A 24880-nucleotide genomic window follows, 5' to 3' on the forward strand; every position below is an offset into this window, starting at 1 on the left:
ATAAATGAAGGTTAATTTAAATCTGAAAACACATTAAGAATAGAATTGCATCAAAGGGTGCTGGGGAGGGATGTGCCATTATAGCAAATCCAAAGACAGAACATATGAAAATAAACCCACTCCACAGAGAATACAAAGAGTGTTTCTTAAATAACAAGAGGACACAATATTTTGTTTTAACCTCCATTTTACCCACTGCAATGCAATCTTATCCGATCAAGCTCTCTCCACACAATTGTGACACAGAAAATCATATATAATGGGATATGGAAATGACAATCCAATCCATCACTCATACAAATTTGTACTCGTTCTTTATAGCAGCATGCAATACTGTCTGATTACACTAAGAAACCCAAACATACCTCCTCTATCTTGCTATATTTCACACTAAAATAAAAGACACTTCACTTCAGAGGTGCCTTAAATGAAATCGGTATATTTGACAAACGACTGGACCATTTGTGACACACTTTATAGATAACCCAGTGAATTCAAGGTGTCACCTTTTGTGGGCTATTGATTGAAACTAGCTGATATCCATCTTTTCAAGTATGGAATAATCTACTGCCATTACAAAAATGATGGCCATCTTACAGAGAAGGTTAATCAGATACCGGAGAAATCATATCTAATCTCTGATAAATTACAAGCCACTTGAGGATCAATCAGCGCTGTCCGCGCAGGCCAGGCCACGGGCAGCTGTGCACGTGCATCCCGTGTGGTGGACGGGAGCAGGTCGCCACGCTGAAGCGCTCAGCCTGCCGAGACCATTGACTTCTGGCATCCTTAAACACATCTGGAATGTTAATGACCTCAAAAAAGGAGACTGTTGCTTTAAACATTCATGAAGAAACAGAGTGGGGGTAGTGGGATATGCAGGCATTCAAACTTCAAAGTTATAAGCAAACTGGCACAGTCTGCACTTTCAGGATACAGAATGCATTTCAAGACCTTTTCTATCGGGATTGTCCATGTCTATTATTCAAATCCTCGTCAGTAGGCAAGGCATTAGGAATTCGCAAATATACAAAACAAAATCCAAATTAAGACTCAGTAAGGGCTGATGTCCCTTCCAAAATGCTTCAAACACCAGCAAAACCATGTACTGGACCTTCCAGCTTCCCAGCAAAGCAGCCCGAGCACAGCCATCCTTAATGCCATTCCTAGAGAGTCTTGTAGCTGCCAGGAAAGCCTGGGATAAGCAAACATCCCAGCACACAGTGATTTATTACACAGCTCAAGACACATTTGGTGCCCTAAATACTGGGGGGATGGAGCGAGCAGCCAAGGGGCAGCCCTTGCTTGTTCTCTCATCTGATGGACAGAGCTGATGGCGTTTGGTTTTGCTTCGAGTTTCGCAGAAGGAGAGTAGACTCTGTTTTTCCCCACCCAGAGAATCTCCATTTGCTCCAGAATAAAAAGGTTTTGCACACTTCTGACCACTTCACCAATTGGCCCCAATGGCTTCATCTTAGCAGTGGCGACTGGAAGCCAATACTTACAGGAAGAGGTAGTTATCGGAAATAAGGGTTATACTGAAACTCCTGCACATATACAATCTACCTGTTGCTAATTAACTTCTATATTGAACAACTCTGTATTGAACAGCTCCAGCACAAAGCAACAAGAAAGATCCACCAGCACTGCATTGGAAGCCATGGCCACTTGTCATTAGGAGAGATGAGTGCCTCGGTTCTCGATGCGGAGCATCACTTGCTGCTGTTCCAACAACCGATCTGCTGGTCGGGTTGTCCTATCATCCCTTCCACCCAAGCACTCCTCCAAAGCAGCATCTGCTCCTACTATTTTATAATTAGAGCATAATTAGTAGAAGTGCCAGCAAATAGCTCCCATGGAGAAATGAATCTACTGCACAAAAGAAAAAACTCAAATCCCAAGCTGTTTACACTCTGCACTAAAAAGAAAGCCAGGCACCGCTCTAGCAGCTCGCTAAATGACAGCCAGGCAACAAGGCAGAACTAAGATATCTTTATACACTGGGCAGGACTGGACATGAGTTAATTTGTGGCAACCCTTGCCTGCTTCCAGCAGGCCCATAGGGCAATCAACTACAAAAATAACTCATTTTTTTGCCAGTATCAGATAAACTTTGCCAGTCTGAAGGTCAATCTCTAAGAGAAAGTCAAACTTTTAAATAAACTGTGCAGTTAGAAAAGAAAGTACGTCAGTCAAAGGTCGGATCTAATTTTCTTCTATTTAAGAATGCTTTAAAATATAAAGTGAATATCCGAGTAGAATATTATTTCAAATGGAAAAGTTGAAGCCTGTTCAGCCCAACTTGGGGAAACTATACATTGCCAAAGAGCACCTGCAAGTTTAAATCAGTTTAAGAAAGGCCTTAGACTAGGTTGGCCTCAACTCTCCATAATTTGCTCCCTTCCAGAGGGAAGCAGTGGGGAAGCCAAGGCAGGAGGAGGATTTCTCTCAGCTCCCTTGGGTGCCTCCTTGGAGGGAGCATATCCAGCACTGCATGCCTGGAAATGGCGCCTGCTAGGGGCATGCACAGCATGGCAGCTCTGCTATTAAATAGTAGTTTGGATTTCTAGAGCTTGAATCACGATCAAATGTGAACAATTAAACTTAACAGGATTATACTGGGAACAGAATTAAATTAGCAATAGAGGGGGAAGAGGTTTTTCCAGAGCAAGTCTGCTCTGGGAAGTGAAGGGAAGTGGGAGTGCAAAGTAAAAATTCAGGTCTCTTCCTTTTCTGCCTGGCTTTCAGTAAGTTTTTGAGTCTATGCTGTCTGAAGGACTTTCATTATAAAATGCTTAAAAAATGCTATGTTACAAATCTTGTTGTCAAACAAGATTGAAAAGGTTAAGAAAAACAATCAAGTGACAATAAGAACAGAATCCAGAAAGCAAGCCTTAAAAACAGAACAGTGACCAACCTACAAAAACTTCTGAAAAAAAAAGTTACAAAAAATTTCCTCTATTTGAGAAGCAAAATGCTTCTGAGTCATGAAGATTTTGTCATATTCCTAGATAACTGGTTTGACTGCTATAATTCAGAAAACACCTCCACACCTGGCATTTAAACCTATTCTCCTGGTTTTCCAGTATTAAATTCTCTCTACCGTCATGATATGGGGCTAAGACAGAAGACATTAGCTTTCATAGCAATCTTGATGCAAGTGCCCATGAATTTACATTGGCTGCAGTGCAAGAGGGGGCAGTCAGGTCCCAGATCTCTCTCATACTGCAAGCCCTACCGCATCTGCATGCTACAGTGCTTGAGCTAAAACCCATCGTGTGTCGTCTTCACCCATGTGCACTGGTTGCTGAGATCTGCAGACACATCTCTGGAGGCAAACAAGTCAACTCAGGCGGTGAGAAAGACTATTCCAAACCTCCTAAGTTTGGCGCTGTTAAGCTGCTTCCCAAAATGCTTCTGAGAAAATGTACCAAAAGACTGATACTTCCTCAAGTCATGTCCCAGATTTTTTTTCTTTCAACATTCCTACACTTTTTTCCTCTTACTAGCAAAAATGTACTCTCTAAACACTTCCCTCTCTACCTTTGATGTTAAAAACATAGCCTTCAGGCCCGTCTGGTTTTAGTCACTCTTTCAAGCATATGAAGTTCTGAGGGTAACCGAGTCATTTCCACTCTTACCTTTACTCTCCCACACTTCATCTTTCAGCCTTTCATCTTGCACTGAGAACAGAGTGTGGCAGTCATTTTCTCAATGTGGTAATATTTAAATCATGTTCCTCCCCTTTCTGTAGGGCACGGACCAAATCACTTAGGCAGAGGGAGATGTGGCTCCTGGGAGACCTGTTCCCACTTTCCATGGCAGGACTGATAGCATCTTTCTTCTCTGGTTTCACATTTCTTCAGCCCAGATTTGGGGCATTTCTGTGAAACTCATGTGTAGAAGTTCACTCTACTGCCTGCTCTGGAGAGGGACAAACCTTTCCTTCCTTTGGGATGATGAAAGTCACACTCAATGTTAGTCTTGATGATGAGAGACCTTCTCAAAGAAGCAAAGAAGGGAAGCTCAAGTGTTATGCTTAGTCTTTTAAGAACCAAAACAGCTTCATGAAACCTTAAAAAAACTCAAGGAGACAGATCACCCACTGCCAGAAACTCCAGGTAACACTGTTTAGAAAGACCGAATTGCAGGAACTGAGAACACAACCCCTGATATCCAGTTGCAATTGGGCTCATTTATTCTTAAGCAGCCAATATGTGTGCTGAGCCAGGAGCACAAGCCGTTAACCGTCAGAGCCCACCGACACAGGGAAGGTCAATCAGTTCAACTACCTCCAGCAGACTTAACCGATCAAGCACTTTGCTGCTCGCTCCACGTGGGGTTAGGGCCTCATTAACCGGATTGTTCTCATCTGACTCTGACTCATCCCGCACAGCTCAGCTGCTCCTCGTTCCCTTAGCTCTCCAAAGCCTAAATTAATTCTCTGCAACTAATAGCTAGGGAAATGGGTGGAAAACATAAGTCAAACATATTCCTCTTCTTACAGATTTGTAACTGTCCCCAGTCTGACAGCAATTTCCAGTTAACAAGCCTTAGCTAGTCTTCTTTTGCTACAAAATTAATCAAAAGAATTTGTTCCTTATGCTCTATGCAATTGCATATATAAGCACACATATATAATCAAACATTGTATTTACTCTGATTAACATATATTATAGAAGCCCTCCATCTATGTTTCATTTTAACTATGGTGAACTTTCATTTGTATTCAAAAACTGAAAAATACTTTAACCTTTCCAAAATGGATCATGTTAAAATAAATTGAGGCAAGTTGATGAAAAAGTGTTAATTAACTTACTTTTGCTCATTGAGAGTCTGTGTTTAACCTGTAGGTCATCTCCTTTTTCAACTGATACATGGATTTGAACTTCACTGATGAGCTAAACAACCCAAACCTGTACTCAGGGTAATGTTAAATGAGACCTCCTGAACCTCTTGCTTTTTTAGGGGCAAGAAAATTCATAAAAGGAAGGCTAGAAGTTTTTTGAGGAATTATTCTAAGACTTCTTATGGTAGAAGGGATAGTAATAATGCAAGGTCAGCAATATAATTTTTTTTTTTTTTTTTTTTTTTTTTTTTTTTTAACTCTACAGGGGTATGGATATAACAGCTGAACTCTTTTTTAAAAAGAGTCCTTTTTTCCCAAATTTGTGTACGGAATAGAAACACTTATAAACATCAGCCACTTGCTCTGGTCTCAGTTTACTTATTTATCTGTATAGTCATCTGTTTTAAACTACTTATGTGACTGGGAGCTGACTAGGGATCATGGGGATGAAAGGAGAAGCGGGAAGGTGAAGGGGTGGGAGGCAGGAGAAGACTCTTTCTGTGCTTACCATCACCCAGAGCAAACAACTGCCTCTCTCTATATCAGACCTTGATAAGCAAAGTACCTGGAGAAGCAGCTCTCTGGGAGTCAGTACATTTTTATTTCTGCTTTTAAAAATATAACTCTAATAATGCTGGAGTTAAGTCCAAAATTGGCAAGAGAGATGGGTTAGAGATCTATGCTTTTTAATATCAAGCTCTTCACCAGGAAGGCTTTTATCACATTAATGGCTAAATCACACTGATTGTAACACAGCTGAAATGAGGCAATTAGTAAGGGCTGTGACAGCCCTAGAAAATGAAATGCACGAAGTTTCCGATGCAAGCCAGATGGATAGCTTCAATATATTTCTTATTGTCTGTTCGTGGTAATATGTTCAATTAAACTGAATCAGTACTGCAGAAGACCATTTGAATTGCCTGAAAAAAATTAATTGTCTGCTGCAAATTTAATGAAGCTAAACAGTCGTATTATGTTTACAAGTTTTATTTGTTATGATCAGTAAGTGTTTACAAGAAAAAAACTAATCTCCTCCATTCAACCAAGCCTAAGAGCGGCCCATTGCTGTTTTACAGTTTGTTTCACCTACATGCTTCTTTGCTGTTTTCTGCTTTTGTCCTTACAAGCTGACCTAATTTTTTGCCCTCCCAAATAGGATGCTGTCAGTTCTCACAGTCCGCTCAGTCTCTGGCTGCGTTAAAAACATGTTCTGGCTGCAAAAAGGGCAGTGTCTGGATGTGTGGCAAGGCAAAAAAAAAAAAAAACCCCTATAAATTACCCTATTAAAATTGGAAAGTATAATTTTAGATAGGCATGACACACTTATTGCAGCTTGCAGCTGGAAATAAGCATGGAAGATGCCTGAAGCACTGAAATACTTATACTTTAAGAACCACATGAACTTATAAGCTGCAAGATGCCGAGGTCCTCTCTCTGCAGGGACACCAGCCATTTCCAGTGGCCACCACCATCTTCTAGTGGGAGGTTTTCCCCCCAGGAGCAGTGGAGGAGACCTAGCAAACCACAGTGGCAGCTCTGGGCCTGGGGAGCAGGAGGTATGAACAGGCTTCTCAGCTATCACTGTGCCTCTCGTGCAGGCCTTTGGGCCATAATTTTACTTCATTCTAGCTAGACATCCCTAATTGTATCCTAGGAATAATTGGCTTCACTGGAAATAGTCCAATTAGAGCTGAAAATATTCATTTGCAATTTTATAGCCAAAGATTACCGCTTTTATCGTCAAGTGTTAAAATATACCATTTGCTACTGACTGTGTCGCATTTCCAAAGTTAGAAATAAGTTTGATTCCAGGAACATAAGAAAACAAGAACTCAAGAATAAACCCTTGCTTACCTGTCTCTATCGCTCTCTCGAATCCTTTTCTCCTATAAAACCCTGAGCTAGAGATGCTGGATTTGCTCACGTACAGAGCAGTAGCTTGTATGCTATAATGAACTTTTTTCTCTCTGAAATTATTTTTAGAACAACGTATGTCTGATAAGCATTATTCATAGCTTGACTATATACAAAAAATGTGTCCAGACACTACTTAAAAAAGCTCTAATCATAATAAAACTTTTGACTTTTTCAGAGCTCTTTCAGAGTCTTTGAAAACCGTAGAAAACGCTGTCCCTGAAGCCAGCTGAACACACACATACACTATCAAGCATAGTTCTAAAAAGGCCATACAATATTGGCAGTCCTAAACCACTAAATGCATGATATAGGGCAGGTGGGAACGACAACGTCTGCATCCCAGGACAGCTGTCCCTTGTGAGCAAAGAGGCAGAATATATTTGATAGGGGAACATTCAAGGAGCTATAGAAAGGGTTTCCAGCGCTTAAATGGTTCAACAGAGTAAAGTATCTACTGCATTTTCCCCCCTGGCTAATGTAAAAAAAAAAAAAAAAAAGAGATCTTAATGGAAGGTTTATGCTTCCCCTGGGGGGAAAAGCGATACCCCTCCAGCACCAGCTACAGGCAGCGACTCGGAAGCCGTCGAGTCACAGCTGAAAACAAAGCTGGTAAAATAAATGCTGCTGGAGTTGCTCGTGTTCACTGATTTACAAAGGACGGGAGCAAGGAGGCCAGACCTTGTGCTCATCAGTCCTGAGCCTCTGCAGGGGCAGGCATTTCCAAAAGCTTCACTTATTTTTGACTAACAGACAGTGCAGTTTGGGGACTGGAGTCGTCACAGGCAAGTCCCACATTTGCTGATCCCTGTGGTCAAATACAGAGATTTAAGACCCTGAAGCCAAAGCACATGATTAGTCAGCAAATACGACTTGCAGAACTGAACTCTTTTCGAGTTTTTATGCCTAGCATTATACTCCATCTCTGAAGAGGAAAAACAGTTATTCCTCATCTCCTAGGACAATTCGTAGTCGTACAAATCCATGGTTTTCACCCCATGGATTTAAGGAAACACAATACATTTTCTGAAGAAATCTCTGAAAAGTTACCTGACGCAGACCAAAGTTTACAGTATTTAATCAATCTTTTCAATTTTAAATGTAATATATCAATTCAGTGTTCACACGAAGGAATAGGCCCAGAATGGAAAATATGCAATTTCATCGAAAATAATTTGGATCAGTGCACTGGACAAAATCAAGACCATCAGTCTATTGAAGTGTGAGGAAAATATAACTTACTGACATTACCCTTGTATTCTCTTTGTGCTCAAAGGCTACAGCTACAACCAGTCTGGATACGCATAATAAAAATGCTCTTGCTTTGCTTGCTCTGAGTCCTGGCACAACAGTACATCTGAGACAGGCTAATGGCAGGATGAAAATGTTAAAGGTCCATCCCGATGAAACAGGTAAATAAACAACACCATCAGGGCTCGCCATCCTTGCAGCCACAACAGCCCACCCAGAACTGCTGCAATTTATTGTAAGCCCAGGAATTCACAGATTCCCCCCCAAAATGGGGGTGCTGCTTCTATCTTTGAAAGCTGACAGCATCTCCACAACCAAGGGAACATTTAGTCTCAAATACAGTAAAAACAGGGAAATAGAAACGAAAAAATCGTATTTATGTACTTCATGTAAATACATGCAGTGTTCTTCCTAGCTTGAACACTGCCTGCTGAATTCTTCACTACCCTTATAACTTCAATCCTTATAAATTCAATCCTGCTTTTTAATTTAAAGGTTAAACCGCACATGCAAGTTTGCAAGGTTTTGGGTCTCAAAGGCCAGGAAAGTTCTCATTTAGGACTAACCAACAGAACAAACCCCAAACATTATCCTACTGGTTTGGAAAACCACTGAGGTTCAGCATTTCTGACAACAGCATGTTAACAAAAGTCCTACGGGCACCCGTCAGGATTTCATATTTTTAAGCTGTCTACTCATGCATAATATGAATATTTATTCATTGCTTTCTGGTTGTTTGCCAGAGATTTATTTTAAGCTCCCTGGTTCTGGCGTAACAGCTACTCTCCTCCTCCTCACTGTTGCCTACACTGTCTTTGACACTGTCAGCATCTCTCCCTGAGAGAGAGAAAAAAAACAATAACAAAAAGTAAAAAAACGGAGAGAGCCTGCAACGTTAATGGAAGAACACAGAAAGGTTAGGGAGAATATCTTCTGACCTTCACAGTTTCTTACTCAATGGCGTATGAATCAGATAAAAAAGAATATACGCGTGCTTGAGGTCAGAAAACTCATCAGCTGATAAATTAGTCTTTTTGTACATCACAAAGTTGAGTTAAAATAAGGTGTTCAGTCATATTTCCATCGGAAATCCTCTGCATTTTACTTAGGGCAGAGAAACTAAAGCATTTCAGTATAAAATACAGTGTTTTACACAGTTCATTTGGAGTTCAGAATAGTTTCTGCTCTTTTATACTTTTTATGGGCTAGACTTTGAAATTGCATTTCTCAGTTTGCTGTTAATATCCACATCTTGAGCTTAAGAGTTTATTCTCTGCTTCATGCACTTGTGTCACTCCCATTAATGCTAATGGAATCGAGATAAAACAGAGCACTGAGGGGGAAAAGCGAGCTCGCTAATTCTCCGCAGCCCGCGCACAGAGAAGGGTGCTTTGTAACCCATGTCATCCCCAAAGCAGGCAGGGCAGCTACCAACTCTCGTATTCCAAGTTTGTGGATACCCCTGGGATACTAATAGTAAGAAAGAATAAGCCATGAATTACAAAAGCATGACTCTTCAACAACAGGAACGAATAAAATGTGATTTTAGTGATTGGCTTTTTTATGGCAGCGCAAGGTGTCCCTGCGCCGGAGGCGTCACGGACCTGAATGCAACGGTGGCTGAGATCAGAGATGCACAAACCTGGGCGGCTTCATGGCTCTACTTACAGCCACACCAGTAGCATGGGCTAGTCTTTTTGTCTTGATGCACAGTCTTGCATATGTATACCCCATTAAAATAAATTCTGCTCTGAGAAAAAAAAAAATGCTGCTTGATTTGGACATAACTTGCTGAAATGTGCTCTCACCGTTAAAGCCACAAATTTAAACTTCTATTGAAACATTTTAAAGTATTCCCTATACACCACAGAAATAATTGATAGGGAGAGCCTCTAACCAAATGCTATCCATCAATGACAATATGTGGGAGAATTAAAACTGACAGCATTAGAGCTCTGTGATTGATTTATTGCTTTGTAATCAATCTTTTCTGATTTGTTATCCAATATAGGATTTTCCCCAAATAAGAAGGAGATGGAGAGTGATTATAAGTGTAATAATCTATATAGTCATTACCTACAATAATTCTTCAAACAAAGGACTACTCATACGCAGGGCAAAAATTAATTTAAAGCATTTGTCAGTGTCACTCAGTGTGTTTAACAAATTATTACTTTAAATATCTTTGTCAAACACAAAAGCTTTTACTTTCAAAAAAATGTTAACAGAGAAGTTCTGAATATACACAAATATATCCTTGGAATTCTTCCCATGTGGAAACCAAATTCTGGATAATTTACAAAATGAAAGCATATTTTGTGTATATTTTAGAAAAGCGTGCATTGCAAAGCAAAGCATTGCGATGGTGAAACCCTCATATGCAACAAGATGAAGTGTATTAAAGAGCTTAATAAGACTTTTAAAAGAAGTATAGAAACTGAAGAATAACACTGATAAATGAACTATTTAAAATAAACATTTATAAAGGATACCAACTCAACTTCACGTATTTCTTCATAGATACATCTTAGGTTTAAGCATGTCTGCTACACAACTGCAGTCTGAGTGGGTACCAGGCTACTTGGCATCCCAATTCCCATATTGTATTCAGAATAATTTTATTTCCACGTGAAAACATACACCTACTTGCTGCAAGCAGTATTATTTAGTGTGACCACGAGTACATTTGTGCTCCTGCCGTGAGTGTTGACACTTAAGGCTCAGCAAATTCCTGATGTACAAGAGAGTCTGACTGCGAAAGACACTTCAGTTCCCATGGGGTCCGGTCACATCAGCATCAAAGGAAAGAGCAGTGGCACATGCACGGCTTCTGCTGACTCGCTCAGAAATTAAGATGGAGTATCAGTTATATGTAGTAAAATTTGTCATTACCTTTCACAAGCAAACTGCCGGTGCTGCTGGCTGTCCCAAAGTGGTTTGTGGCTACACAGGTGTAGCTCCCAGCATCCGCCTTCGTCACGTTGACAATTCGGAGGCTTCCATCATCCAGCACTGTAATCCTGGCAAGACAGGCAGGGACAGACTTGAAATATTTTTCAAGCTACTGTAAAACTCTTCTGAGCCACATTAATTATTTACAGTTTGAACAACAGTCCGCTGACGGTCCGAGGGCGTTTAGCTGACACAAATCTCTTCAGACGCAATTCATAAATAGTGGATGCACCATTTACATGAGTCGTCTGTGTCTTTACTCGAGGGCAACATTAAGTTACCTGCGAGCAGCTCGTGTGGGCTTATGTGGAGCTGCACTTGGATATTCAGTGCTCACCATTCACATTCAACCCTGGGCTGAATCCTCGCCCCTTCTCACACACCTCTCGCTTTGGCACTGCCCAGTGCCCATACTCAGGGTTTCTTGGTCCTCAAGGATAACTTGGCTACTGTGCTTCCTTTCTCTCTGCTCTACATGAAGGAAAATCAGAAATGCTGATCTGGGTAAAGCCCTCGAATATGGGCCAAGTATTTGACTAGCAGCACCAAAATGCGAGTCTCCTGCACCCGAAGCAGCATCGAGCAGGTCTGCTACCTCGCTCACGTTGGCTTTGCAATAGCAGCTGGCATGGCAGCTCTGCTGCATCCAAGCTCTTCACAGGTGCCAAGCAGTTACTGGCACTTTGCATCTCCTCAGACGGACTCATTTCCTCATCCAATGACTTGCTCTGTGCAACTTGAGGCATAGCCTTATTCCCCTGGTTCCTGCTTTAACCAGTGTCTTATACTAAGCCTTTCTTTTACATTACTTTGTCATGATTAAAAATAACTGCAACAGAAACAAAAGCATTTTGTTCCAGGTGAAACAAAACAGTTTGTTTACATTATTTCCCCTCTTACCTCAATTTTTTGGCAAGAAAAAAAAAAAATGTCACATATAATTTCTGTTTGGGCTGAAGGGATTCTTTTCCCTTCTCCCTGACATTTCTGGTTCAGTGCAGAAGTAATTATTTGCTTGCAACGAGGTCCTTTACCCTGGCAACAAGGCAGAAGACACACAGAAACAGCAAAAGAGCTTGAATCACCATGAAGACTTTAGCTATTACTCACTGCATTACCCTTATATATTCTCACGGAAAGTCCAAAATCGCAAGTGGCATCCGGTCAACATGGGCATTACACCTGGTTATTAGGCTCTTAAACAACTGCGATTTTAAGTGCATAAAAACAATCTTAGTCCAGTAGCCTTTTGTGAGCTCCCTGGCTTGGCACTGCAGTGGGAGATGCACTTGGTGACAACATTGCTGTGCTGGTGCCAGGCAGAGAGGAGGGATTAGCCAAGCTCCCATTGTGCTAAGAAAACCTAGTTTTCTTAAAGGCAACATAAGCACAGGTCCCTGGAAAGTCACTGAGCTACCTCACTAACTCTTGTTGGATGCAAACACAACACACCATCTCCATCAGTTACCTATTGAGCTCTATTTTAAAACTGCCTCATTTTTAAATGCTCCTGGGGCTCTCCCAGAACCTCTTTAATCCTGTTCTTTGCAGCCTTCTGAATTTCAACCAGAACTAATGCCTGGGGCTCTAAGTCCATTTTTCCTGTGTGAGTTATGCCCTCTAGCCTAAATAGCTCATCTCCTTCCCTGCTGCATACGCATATTCCTCCACAAGAAGGAAACCTCCCCCTCTGGACCTCGTTTTGCTCACCACATATTTCTTGCTCCTTTAGTGTGTCCTTGTCCAGCAGGTTCTCAGTTTCCTCGCCCATCCTTTAGCCTTGTGTGCATCTCTGTTGTTTTAAATTTCTCTGCCTTCAATAGGGATGGCAGTAAGTAAATAGGATAACAGATGAGGTATCAATAGTGCTTATACCATGGTATTAAAACTTCCTTTTCTATCCTGTCTGCTTTCCTCTAACTAGTAGCTTTTAACCATCCTGTGTCAAGGTATTCTGCAAACAGCTATCTTTGAAGTGACCCCAACATATTCTGTGGAAACTCCAGCCCAGCCTCACATCTTTTAGCAAAGTATTTGGTTGCTCACTTGGTATCCAATCTTACAGCACAAGCTGCAATCTGCCTTCAGTCCATTTCACACCTACATTGAAAATCTTGCATTAATTCCTGTCTTTTCCTGCTCAATTATATTTAATTTGACTAATGTGAAAGAAAATGAAGTCCTCCTGCATTCTTAACAGCAATCAAGCTCTGTACAGCAGATTGAGAAACCAGGATGAAAGATTATTTAGCAAACACTACTTGCATGCATGTTACAGCACGAGTTAACATTGCCCTAAGAAGTGACTATGGGCTTGATTTTCTTTCCAGTGACAGCACCATTGAAGATGGTACAGGATGCTGCGACAGCAGCCACCCAACCTCCGCTCCAGCCGGGCTATCTGCAGAGGTGCCACAACAGGGAGGCCAGCGAGGACATGACAGGACAAAGGTTACATTTCACCTGTCAATAGTAGTGATATTAATAGAAGTTTCACAGCTGCCTTATAGGTCTCCAAATTGCTGCAGTCAGTAACGTTCACGATTGTAATTTATTTTTTGCAGAAGTCCAGTGCCATATATTTGCTTCTGCAGCAGTTGCTCCAGCTCAATAACTGGAAGAGAGCAGCATATTGCTGCTTGTCCCTTGTCTGCACCACTGTGCTGGCACAGATCAATGTCTGTGTGATATTAAACGGCACTGGGACGTGGGACTTGCCACGCTGGCCTCTCTTGTGCAGCAGCCAGGACAGCCGCAGCACCAGGAGTTTCCAAAGGGTCACTTACTGCTGTTATTAATTTCAGCTCTTCGGAAACAACAGCACCTTTCTGCAAGCTGAAGGTGCCCTTGGCACATTAAAATTCAAATCAATATACAGGATGGTGACATCTCAGCAATATGCGCCAGCTCAGGGAGCAGCACCCGGCGCCGCGCTCACTCCGAGCGGCACACACACTGCCTGAGTGCTCCGGCCACCCCGGAAGGCTGGGAAAAGTGAGGATCTGATGAAATTACTACTGGCTTTTAGAACCTAAAGAAATGGACCACGGAAAGTTTATATAAAATCACATTTTTCTTAAACAATAACAACTGAAAAAAGCCTTACATCTATAAAGAGAAATGATTCATATAATAAATACATGAAGATGCTTTCCTATGCTTGGGAAAGGCACACCTTTCAAGGACAAGTTTCTTAAAGCTCCTTTACCTGTAATATAGAAGTGATCCATACAACCCAGCTGGACTTGGTCTTCTTTTTATTATCTTTTTCTTAATATTTAATATGGGAAAGACTGCAATATCTGTGGATTTAAAGCATTAAATAATTTCTACTGAATCTTAGTAGAAATAAATGTATCTTAGATGTTATTTCAATATTTTATTTCTGTTGATCTTATTTCTTTCTGTTTCTATATGGTTGAAAACTATTTGTTGCATGATCTTTTCCATTATATATATATATATATATATCTCCAATATATCCAAGAGATATATTTTCAATTATATTTCTTCTCAAACCAACATAAAATTTAAATGTTAGTGGGTTTTCTGTCTCCATCCTTCCAACCTACTACTGTCTGCCTCCCAAGTTGTCTCCGTTTTGATGCAGAATTAGTTTGTGGCAAGCGTGGAATGGATCACTCCAGAGACCTCTGGATGAGGTCAGTAAATCAGCTTTGGGCACATCTCAGGGAGTTAATGCTCTCTTTATTTTCTAAACTGAAAGCCATGGGTGGCTGGCTTTAACATCTGAGCACATGGACATCTTTTAACTCTGGTAATGTGTGGCTAAGAGCTCAAAAGGGATGTGCACAGAGGTCCCTCAACCCTCTCCCAAGAGCTTCTCCAAGAACCTTTCATTCCCTAGTGGCACCTCAGTAAATAATTCCCTGTACATTCCTCTAAGAGGCTAGCACTAAAAGGCACATGTAACTCTGAAGTTAACTGATTTTTTAAAAAATAATTCCAACCATTAAAATCTTACTGTGACTCACTGATTAGGAGCCTTATGGTTATGTGCTTCTTTCTGCTGAAGGTGTTTTTCTACACTGTTTTGTCCTTTAATTTGGATCCAATGTGTTAGAAGGTAACTAGTAATTATTTTAACACTTTGAAATTTGTTACAGTTAGTTGACAAAGTAGGAGCGACTTTCACTGATTTTGCTACTTCACAAATTTTCTTTGTAGGCATATCTGCATTAAACAAGAGGAAAGGCTCATTTTAGCCCACTGAAGGATCTCAAACTGCTAATTGGGTTGAAAGCAAACATCCCTTGATCAACCACTTTAAGCAGCTTGGTTGAAAAAATTCTTTCAAGATACAAAGTTCAAATTAAAAGAAACACTTTCTTCTTCTGAAGTATATTCCCAAAATATTTTCTAATAAGATGCCTAGGAAGACATAAAAGTAAAACCACATTTCCCATAAACACATGTATTGCTCGAGAAAAACATGTCATACTGAATACACAGCCTTTCAAACCACTACAAACTCAAAATGAGCTATTAACTTGATAGTGGATGCTCCCTGGCACCACTAATCACAACACTGGAGGGAAGAATTAAAAGTGTAGCTCTGTTCCTGCACAAACTAGTGCAACTGAGCTTCTCATACGACTTTATTTGTAAAAGAAAGATGATATAAGATATCCCTATATAAAGAATCCTTATATAAAGAAAGGTCATCTATTTTAAACACACTGCATCATTTGTAAGAAAGGACTGGTTGGTTTTGATTGTCAACAGAAGACTTCATATCCACAGAGAGTAGAAACATATCTGAAATTAGGAGATAAAAGAATTGCTTGTTTCTTAAAAGCAAGCTTTGGGTTCTATCCAAGGAAGAGTTGACCTTGTCATTTCTTGATCAAAAATCTTCTGGGAACAAAGGACCTTTAAAAATGCTGAAAACAATTCTCCTGGGCTTTCTCTGGCCACTTTCTGCGGCTGCAGCAGCACACAAGAAAAGCTGCAAGGCAAATGCTTCCTATCAGGCATCCTGAAGAAGCCCCTTCTAATCTGCTAGGCACTAAGCTTTGGTGACAGCCTCTCTGGCATCACAGGACACGAGCCTCATCAGGCATTTGCTCGGTTGGTGTGAGCCTTGGAAAGCATGAGGGGTAAGATTCACCGAGACATCCATAGGGAAGAAAGGTACCTATGTGCATGTTGCAGTTGTGCAGGGTGGCATCATCCAAAGACACTCCAACTAGAGTAGCAGGCACACGGTGGTAGCACGGCCACATATGGCAGGGTAGGTGTGTGACACTCCCGGTTACCTTCCCTGGGGACACAGCTTGTGGGTGGCCACAGAGTTTCCACATGGCCCACTAGAACCCGATGCCTCTCCGGAGCAAAGCACTTGTAGCTGCAAAGGGACTTGCTTCTTTTTCCTTTCAAGTGGTCTTAAAGTATGCTACAATGAAAGAAGGCACGTTGCTTCTTATTTGATTATTTTAGCATTTTAATTTATGAAATACAAGCACAACTCTACTTGCTTTCATTGTTGATTAAACATAAACATCAGAAATATTTCATGCTTAGCCAAGTGAATATTTTTAATTTTTGTTCCCAAGGAAACAATGCTTAGGACGTCTGATCCTTTTGCTATTACGGGGAGAAAAGATGTCTTAAGAGTGAGCATTTAAATGAATGTCAGCTGGAAGAAACACACACTGAGTGCAATTTCAGATAAAACTCTCATTGATCCCTTCGTGTACAGCCTTTGTGGCAGTGGTTGACGCAGCTATTGAAAAGAGACGGCGGTGCCATAGCTCTGCTAAGAGATAATCTGTCTTCTAAGAGAAGATTTAGCTTAAATGTACCTGGGAAAAACAAGGTATTTTGGGCTCCACGATGAACGGCGTGCTGTCCATGCAGTGGTATCCTGAGTGGAGACCAGCCAGACTCCCAGAGTGTTAGCATTCCCAACAGGACATTTGTTCTGACTTTACTCATAATTCGCAGGCAGCAATATCCAGAGCAATTCTCCCCCAACAACAACTTTGCTCTCCAACTCTACTGTAAATGTAAAATACTCTGGGCAATTGCGTTATTTATCAAATTATTTCTATCTCATGTCTTCGTAGCAGTTTATTACCCTTTCCATAATGCTTGCTGGGCAATGAGGCAGGGGCCGGGATTATTACAATGATCTCGTAAAAGCAGTATTGGCCATTAGGCTATTTCAGGAAAATAGAGAGAGATGCAGAAAGGCTTGCAGCTCAGAAGGCACAGGCTAACTGTGCTCTCATCTCCAGTGTTGGGGACCCAGTGCCCTGGTCCTCACTATTGAGTTGTGGTTTTCACGTGCGATTACAAATACAAAAGGCACAGCAAGGCTAAAATGTCGCAATTTCAGCATTCATCCCCACTAACAACCACGCTGCAGCCAAGGGGGCAGCTCCCATGGCCAAGACCCATCAGCTTTGGACAACCCATGGCCATGCTGCTCTTTATCCAAAACCCCTTGGCTTTGATTTGGACAACCTCCTACAGCCACTGCTGCCATGGCACTTGGCCCCAGCTGATTCTCTCTCCACAACTCACAGAAAAGCCTGAGCTCATTTAGAGCCTCAGTCAAAGTCCATTTAATTTAGGACACGTCTTTCTTCTGCTGAAAGCTGGCACAAGATAAGGCCTTGCTTGTCCATGGCAATTGGCAGATCTCTTAACTGTAAATTCACTGCAATTAGTTTTCAGGTAAGAACTATATTTGCCCACAATGAACGACGGTTGGATTCTGTTCCATTGGGCAAAATAGTGAATTTCCTGCAAGCTTTGCTGATAGCGGACTTTAAATGGTGTTACAGAGAAAAGCAATTTAAAAATTATTTGAGAGAGAAAAATAAAACTCCTTTTAGTCAGATCAGCATTTCTGAGGAAAAAGAAGGGGCTGCTTTTGCAAGCACAAGCTCCACCAAATTCAGTACCCGTTTACAGCAGTGTAGAGTCTGGTATCGGAGCCTTCTCACATAATTTTCCTTCTCAACCAACTGTTAATCTGCAATGAAGGAGCAATCCAAATAAATAAGCTTGAATCCAGACTGCATTAACGCCAGCAAACACAAAAGTTGTGTTTCGCCATTAGCCTCCCTTTTATCTGGCAATTTTTAAGACAAGGATGAAACCGATGCAACCTCATCCTGATGGAGTTGGGTGGCACAAGGAGAGAAGGGAGCATTCACGGCTATTAAAGATTTCATGTAAATTGTTTAAAAATGCCTTGGGTCATAATTCAAATATATAAATATCTCTAGGTTATCTAAGAACAACAGCTTATCTTTCTTAAAGGAGGCTGATAGCAGGGAGAAACAAATGGAAATGAAACACAAATGCTGCTAGGAGCCCTGAAGGAAGAGAAGGGGCTGCAGTGAATTTCAAGTAATAGAAAACCTTTTGTCTCCTGTTTCCGCTCATTTTTCACAACACTAAAAATTAAGTAAATACTCTAAGAAAGACTGTGTCATGAAAACAAATATTTGACGGAGTAGATTTCAATACAGCAGGGGAAAGCTCATTTTTATGACTTTCATTCCTTAAACACGAAGCAACGATATTTGAGCTATATAGGAAGATTTTTTTGAGACTGGAAGGGTCAAATGTTGCAAAGGGCTAACTTCCCATTGATTTTCACAGGGAATGGAGATGACCCCTCTGGGAAAGGGCCCTTCTGCCACCATTCTTTAACCTCACTGTCTATTTTTGCCAATGGATCTGGTCGTCCATCAGAAAACAACAACAGCACGGCGAAGGATTCACCCCAGTACCCCAATCTCAGTCCTAGGAAAAAAACTGGGACGGCAATCTCCATCCAGCAATCTCAACAACTCAGTACCCAGAGGGGACAAGTCGCCTACCCACCTACAGCAAATGCTTTAGAGGTCAGAGGAATGTGGGCTTTAAACAAACCTCCTCTGATACTCAGAAACATCATTTTCTTATGCAGGAAAATCCATGGAAGCCCTCAGATTTTCTGTGAATCAGCTGCTGACACAAACCATTTTTGGAAGGATTCGTGAGATTCAAAGCGAAGCACTAAATGCACCCTCAGCTTGTTTGTGCCAGCTGATACCATCCGAATAGGAGCCCAAAGGCCCGGTCCTTCAAAGACAAGACAACTTATCCTCCGGTTTCAACAAGAAAATGCCCATGGTTCAAAGAGAAATTAACTGCTCCACTTGTAATTGACATTAACAGAGATTTGAAAGATTCAAAAGTGAATTTAAATCACTTAAAAATGATTAAATAATTATCAAAAATATCAGTGAGCCTGGTAGAGCCTCAAAAAAAGTTCATTAGAAATCCCTTTTCTTCCCAGAAGACATTTAATTATTTCCTCAGATTTTAAACTCATTACATGAGTTCCTTAGATGGCAACCCAAACTGCAAAATCATTATCTCCTCATTTTTAATTACAAAACAATTCAAGAGAAGAAATATTTGATATGAAACTTTCTTCTTCAAAATGCTCTGTGCTTGCTAAAACCACTATTTTGTCTTAAATTAGGGGATGCATAAAATCAGCACACAAGTTTCAAGCTGCATTTCGGGACCCAATGCAGGTAGGTATTTCGGAAAGCCTCAGCTCTGGTTCGAGATACTGTCCAAATATTCTTTTAGGTATTTTTTTTAACATGATTAGTTCTCCTAATGTTAATGCAAGTTAACAGAGAAGGTAGAAACATTGCACTCTAGTAGCAATAGATCACCTGTTCCAAGGTAATTTGCTGCTGGTGCAAGGAAATTGTTTCCATGCAAGTAAAGGAAGGAAAACTGTGCAAACTTTAAGGATGACTCCAACTGCTTTACAGATACCAACTGAAATGGTGCCAAATCTGCAATCTAGGTTATTCTCTAGCCCTGCTCAGAGAACATTTCAGTAGAAGTATCCGCTCAAGAGAAGAAGGCAGTGCAGCAACGGCCATGAATTACCAATAACCACCAACTCTGAGGAAAGCCAAAGTCATCAGAAAGGTGGTGAAACACAGCAGATGGGTACCTTGTATCTGCAAGTTTCTGCACACAAACCTGCATACAACAGCCCAGGACATGGGCTTCTGCACGGCCCTGGCCATCAAATCAAGGTGTTTCTTTGCTCTTTCCAGGTCCCTTTTGGAGACAACTGGTTAAAAGAAGTTGACGTGGCTGCTGTTTCAGATGCTCCACTGAAGTAGAGCCGTCTAGCGCAAACTGTCTCTGAAAACTAAGATGAATGTGGCATTGTCAATTCAAACCTCAAAAAGCTATTTGCAGGGTGTCATTTTTCATTTTGCCCAGGCAGCAGGTAATGAAAAACCAACAAGTTATTGATGATTTGGTTACCTGTCTGCCTTAAAAAAAAAATGCGCAGGTGCTTTACTTAAAAAAAAATAAAATAAAAAGTCAACACAATTAATGCAAAACAATGATAGAAAGCATCCTTTGAGATTTTGTTTTCTGCTGAATGTCACTGAGCTGCATGTTGAAAAGCATGTGCTGACTATTCATCCCCCAAGTAATCAGTATAAAAATATGATCATGGCTTGCACATTGGCACCAGACTGGAAAAGATGCGCTGTCTGTCCCACTGCCATTTTCTTTCTGGCTGTTTAAAGCAATTAACTACTAATTAGGGAGTTTGAGGCAATAAATAAGAAGTTGGAATTTATACAACTTTTAGAATTCAAGAGGCACTGAAAGGGGAAGAGAAAAGCTACTTGCCTTTCATTTCTTGTCTGATTTCACTATTTTTCCTGCTCAAAATGGCACAGTACCAAAGTGAACATACTGTTAAAATTTCAGTTACAGAAACAATTCCCAGGCTGAGTGGATTGCAAGTCAGCAGCCCTCGTGTGGGGTCCTTAGGATCTCATCTTCCCAGCGGAGAGGAGCATTTTAAACCACTTACACACGCAGAAAGCGGAAAATAATTCAGGGAGACCTTTCTGGTTTCCTTTACCACCAAATCACTTCAACTCATGCAAACAAGTGGAAACTCAGCTAACTATATATTTTAAAAATTTGGACTAAATTGTCAATGCTTTCATAACTCAGATTGCATACAGCTCATTTTATAACCCATGATATTTTATGATGCAATACATACTTGACTCACTCAAGTCAACGGCACAAGTTGGTCTTGCTTGTACAACTGCGAACAAATACTTCATAAATCTAGAAATGGAAATGAAATAAGAAAAACTGGGCAGGGTTTCAGCTAACCATCTTCTGGGGAGATGGGACTGCCAGTTCAGGCTTTCCCTTTTAGGTTCTCTGCTTTTTAGGATAAGGACGGGGCAGGATGTTCTGGGTTAGAAGGCACCAATTCCTGCCAGGGCAGGTTGCTCTGGTGATGCTGCGAGGGCTTTGCACCTCTGCTCTCCCTCCTCGTCTCTCGTCTGCCCTCCTAAATGTCGCACTTCTGTGCTTTTATTGGTTTTCACCTAAAAAATGCTCCTGCCTCAAGCAGCAGGGCTTTGCCTGCGCGCGAGCGCAGTATAGATCATGGAGCTTGTCAAGACCGCACAGTAATGGGACCAACTGGGACAATATCCATGAGGATAGTGAGCGTGCCTGGAGTATCTAGGTCAGCTCCTGCTCTAACGAAGTGCACTATGAAGGTCCCTTTATATAGAAACTTGGTTAATTAAGATAACAGATGTTGCTATTATACAAGTCCTACTGCCTGGCTGTTTAATTGGACACTTTCATATTCTTTGCTACCAACACTGAACATCATTTGTTCTTCTATGGTTTTTCCCTTACAATTAAACTGAATAAACAATGCAAGCACTGTACATTCACAGAAAAGACACAGCTCTAATGATGTAAAGGCTCAGTGAGGATGAGAGAACAGTAATTTGTTTTTTGACTTAAAAGTGCAATTATTTTTCTCTTCTGGACTGAGTATGTATTTGGTAGTAGGCAAATGTGACACCCAAGAGCTTCCAGAGAACACTGGGAAGGAACAGCATTGTATGTATACATTAAATGTTTATTATTTCCAGGGACTAGGTGTTTGATTTTGACACGTACAAATTCTTAGTGAGTACAGGAGATAAGTGACAACATGACCCGCAGCCATCAGCAACTGGGAGACTTAGTGGGAAAGGATAAACATCTGGTTGCAAAGGCAAGAACTACTCACATGAGGTCCTGTCATTTACTCCTTTGGTCTCAAAGCTCTCAGCTAAACCTGTCAGCAGCATTCAGTGACAGTAATGCCACAGCAAACCACAAGCCTGGCAGAAATAGATTATTTCCTTAAAAGCAAGCTATCTGCACTTGCTGCACATCACTTGTGCGCCTTGGAGTAAGGAGCCCAGCAAGAAGGAACACAGCAGGAAGAAATTATTGCTTAAGAAATACATAAATGCAATTATTACCAAAGCCCTGCACTGCAAGCAGGGCTGGCAAAGCAGCTCTGGAGCTCTGCACCACTTCAGTTAGCAGTTTGCTTAGGACATCACACCAACATTGCCTTTCGGGTGTGTTATTAACAGGTAGTTCTGTCCGTAGAGCAGGGCGACAAAATGCCCCAGTCCGTCAAGACTACAGCATCAGTCTGAGCTTAACCCTGAACTGCATAAGAACACCTAGAGTGCCCATAAATAGCATTGCAGCATAAATAGCTACAATGCTACTTATGGCACAAAAACATAGGAAAATGAGGGGCAGTTTAATTATTTTTAAATTAAGGGTGATTGAACTGTTTTTAATTATTTTTAAAATGCTTCTTGCTACATAGTTCAAGAGAAATTAGAGTTCACTGCCAGGACACTCCTGTAACGCTGAGAGTGCAGGAGCAGCTGGGAGAGGTTATTTTGATTTCAGCTGGCAGCGCTCTGTGTAGCTCTAGGATTTTCTCTAATCATGCACAGCCTGATTCTGTCTCCTGGACCCGTAAATCAGAATGAACTATTCAGCAGCCAGAGTGACTTCTGAGTTTCACGAGGGCAAGGATGAACTGCCTGCACTTACAGCAGAGCACAATCCTCTGCGGGAGCCACGTTCTAATTATGAAGAAATCAAAAGCTTCCTATAATAAGATCACCTGAAAATAAAGGTTTTAAAACACAAGGTTTAGTAACTAATTTATATAACGCTGTAGCATTAGATGTAATTGAATTATTACGAGAGGATTAAGAAAATCCTGCAGGAACAATCTGCCGCTGTGACTTCCCCTCCTACCACTGCTGATGAATAGTGAATGCAATTTAATGCTAGGAAATAATTAGCACAAATGGGAAATATGGCGAAACCCGAGATGCTTGATCTGTGGCATGCATTAGGAGTTCAGGAGTTTCAAGGAAGGGCTTTCCAGTAAGGAAGTAGTCTCACTCACACCAGCACGATACAAGGGTCATTACTTAAGGGGAACTTTTCCAGAATGATGGGTAACTATGTAATTCTGGTTTATATTGGTAAAATTACCCTCTACAGTAAGACTGTGCAAGTCCCTTGGCATCCAGCATTCCAGAACCTCTATTCTCCTACTGATGATTCAGAAAACAGAGATTAGAGGCCAAGCATATTTGGAAATATGAATATAAAAGAATCAAATGGTGAATCAAAACCATTATGAAACCTCCCCAGATTTTCTTTCTGATGGAATGATCTGATGCAGCCCTGAAAACACAAGTAGCTGTACAGTTCTTATAAGATACCTCAGCCTTCAGACTGTGCTGCTTCCCAGAATGATGCCACTGCTAACCTTACAGAGGGTATCTAAAGGACCAACCGTTTCATCCGTGTGTGCAATACAAAAAAAAAGCTGATTTCAGACTTGCTATTTCAGACTGAGTGTGTATCCCTTGCTGGAGACGACACTGTTAAGCCTAGACACTATTTTAACACCAATATCAGGGCATGATGATTTTTCACAGGTTCAAGTTTGTTTCAGCAAGCAACCCACAATCTGCAGGTGTTCCTGCAGAAGAAGGTGTTCCCTGCACTGGAGCTCAGTTTGTCCCAAGGGAGATGGTTTTTGGTGACGGTTCCTATGCTGGTGCTCGCTGCATGGTTAGCAGATTCACCTGCTGTTCTGCTGTCAAAGGCCATGTGAGTCTGACGAGGCTGGTTTGTGCAGGGTCACATTAATAAGAATGAAGACCTTTTCCTTAGATGGTAACAGCCTTCTTGCCAGGAAGTGTGAAGAGAACACTAGGGATAGCTAATGAACCCTGTATCTTTATCCACATAGAAATAGTCTTTATTTCCAGGGCACAATTTGCAATATATCTGTATCTTGGCTATAACTGTATCTATACATACTTTACCTTCCAGAGTTGGGCTGCTAACATTACTTTGACTCAGTTAGGCCTCCAAGGCAGGATTTCCATTATTATGGAGATGAACTGCCTTTAATGACTGCAATAATGTAATTGTACCCCAGGGCGGAATTCCTAATAACATGACTGTATAATTCACAAGCACCAGCAAGAGATACCTCGAGGGCAGGTTACTCATTAGGGGTGCAGAGCCACTTGCGCAGCCTCCAGAGAGGAATAGGAAACCTAGAGCAACACAGCTCTTTTCTCCACGATAGACTCTGCCTTCTGGGCAAATATCCAGCACCACACATCACTTTGCCTCCTGGACAGCCACAGCCTCCAGACAGGAATCCTAGCAGCAGAATCTGATGCATGTTATTTCTGTCTCCAGAAAGTCAACCCTGATATTACAGTCAAGCCTGAAAAGTCCCAAGTGCCCCAGGAGAAAGGCTCAGGTGATTGCCCCCGTGTAATTCAAGGGAGGACACACATCAGAGTCCAACGCAAGAGCTGACACATTCATGTCACTTCAAAGCTCCCCTGGAAGTGGGAGACCCTCTATCCTGATTAACCTGCAGGCGCTCAAATTTGGTTTGGAAAAAGTATTCGGATGTGCAAGAGCTTCTATGAAGCTCAAAGGGACCTTTTAAGGTCAGCCAAG

General features: G+C 41.3%; 1 protein-coding gene across 1 annotated transcript in view; it reads right to left on the minus strand.

The window, feature by feature from the left end:
- Positions 1-24880, minus strand: part of CNTN4 (contactin 4) — a 215954-nt gene that overhangs the window by 17709 nt on the left and 173365 nt on the right. The window contains exon 13 of the mRNA XM_026035394.1: positions 10907-11034. Within this exon, the coding sequence (XP_025891179.1) occupies positions 10907-11034 (128 nt within the window). The remainder of the gene's footprint in view (positions 1-10906; positions 11035-24880) is intronic.

The sequence above is a fragment of the Nothoprocta perdicaria genome, unplaced genomic scaffold, assembly GCF_003342845.1.
Source record: "Nothoprocta perdicaria isolate Ctin4 unplaced genomic scaffold, notPer1 scaffold_16, whole genome shotgun sequence".
Taxonomy (NCBI): Eukaryota; Metazoa; Chordata; class Aves; order Tinamiformes; family Tinamidae; genus Nothoprocta; species Nothoprocta perdicaria.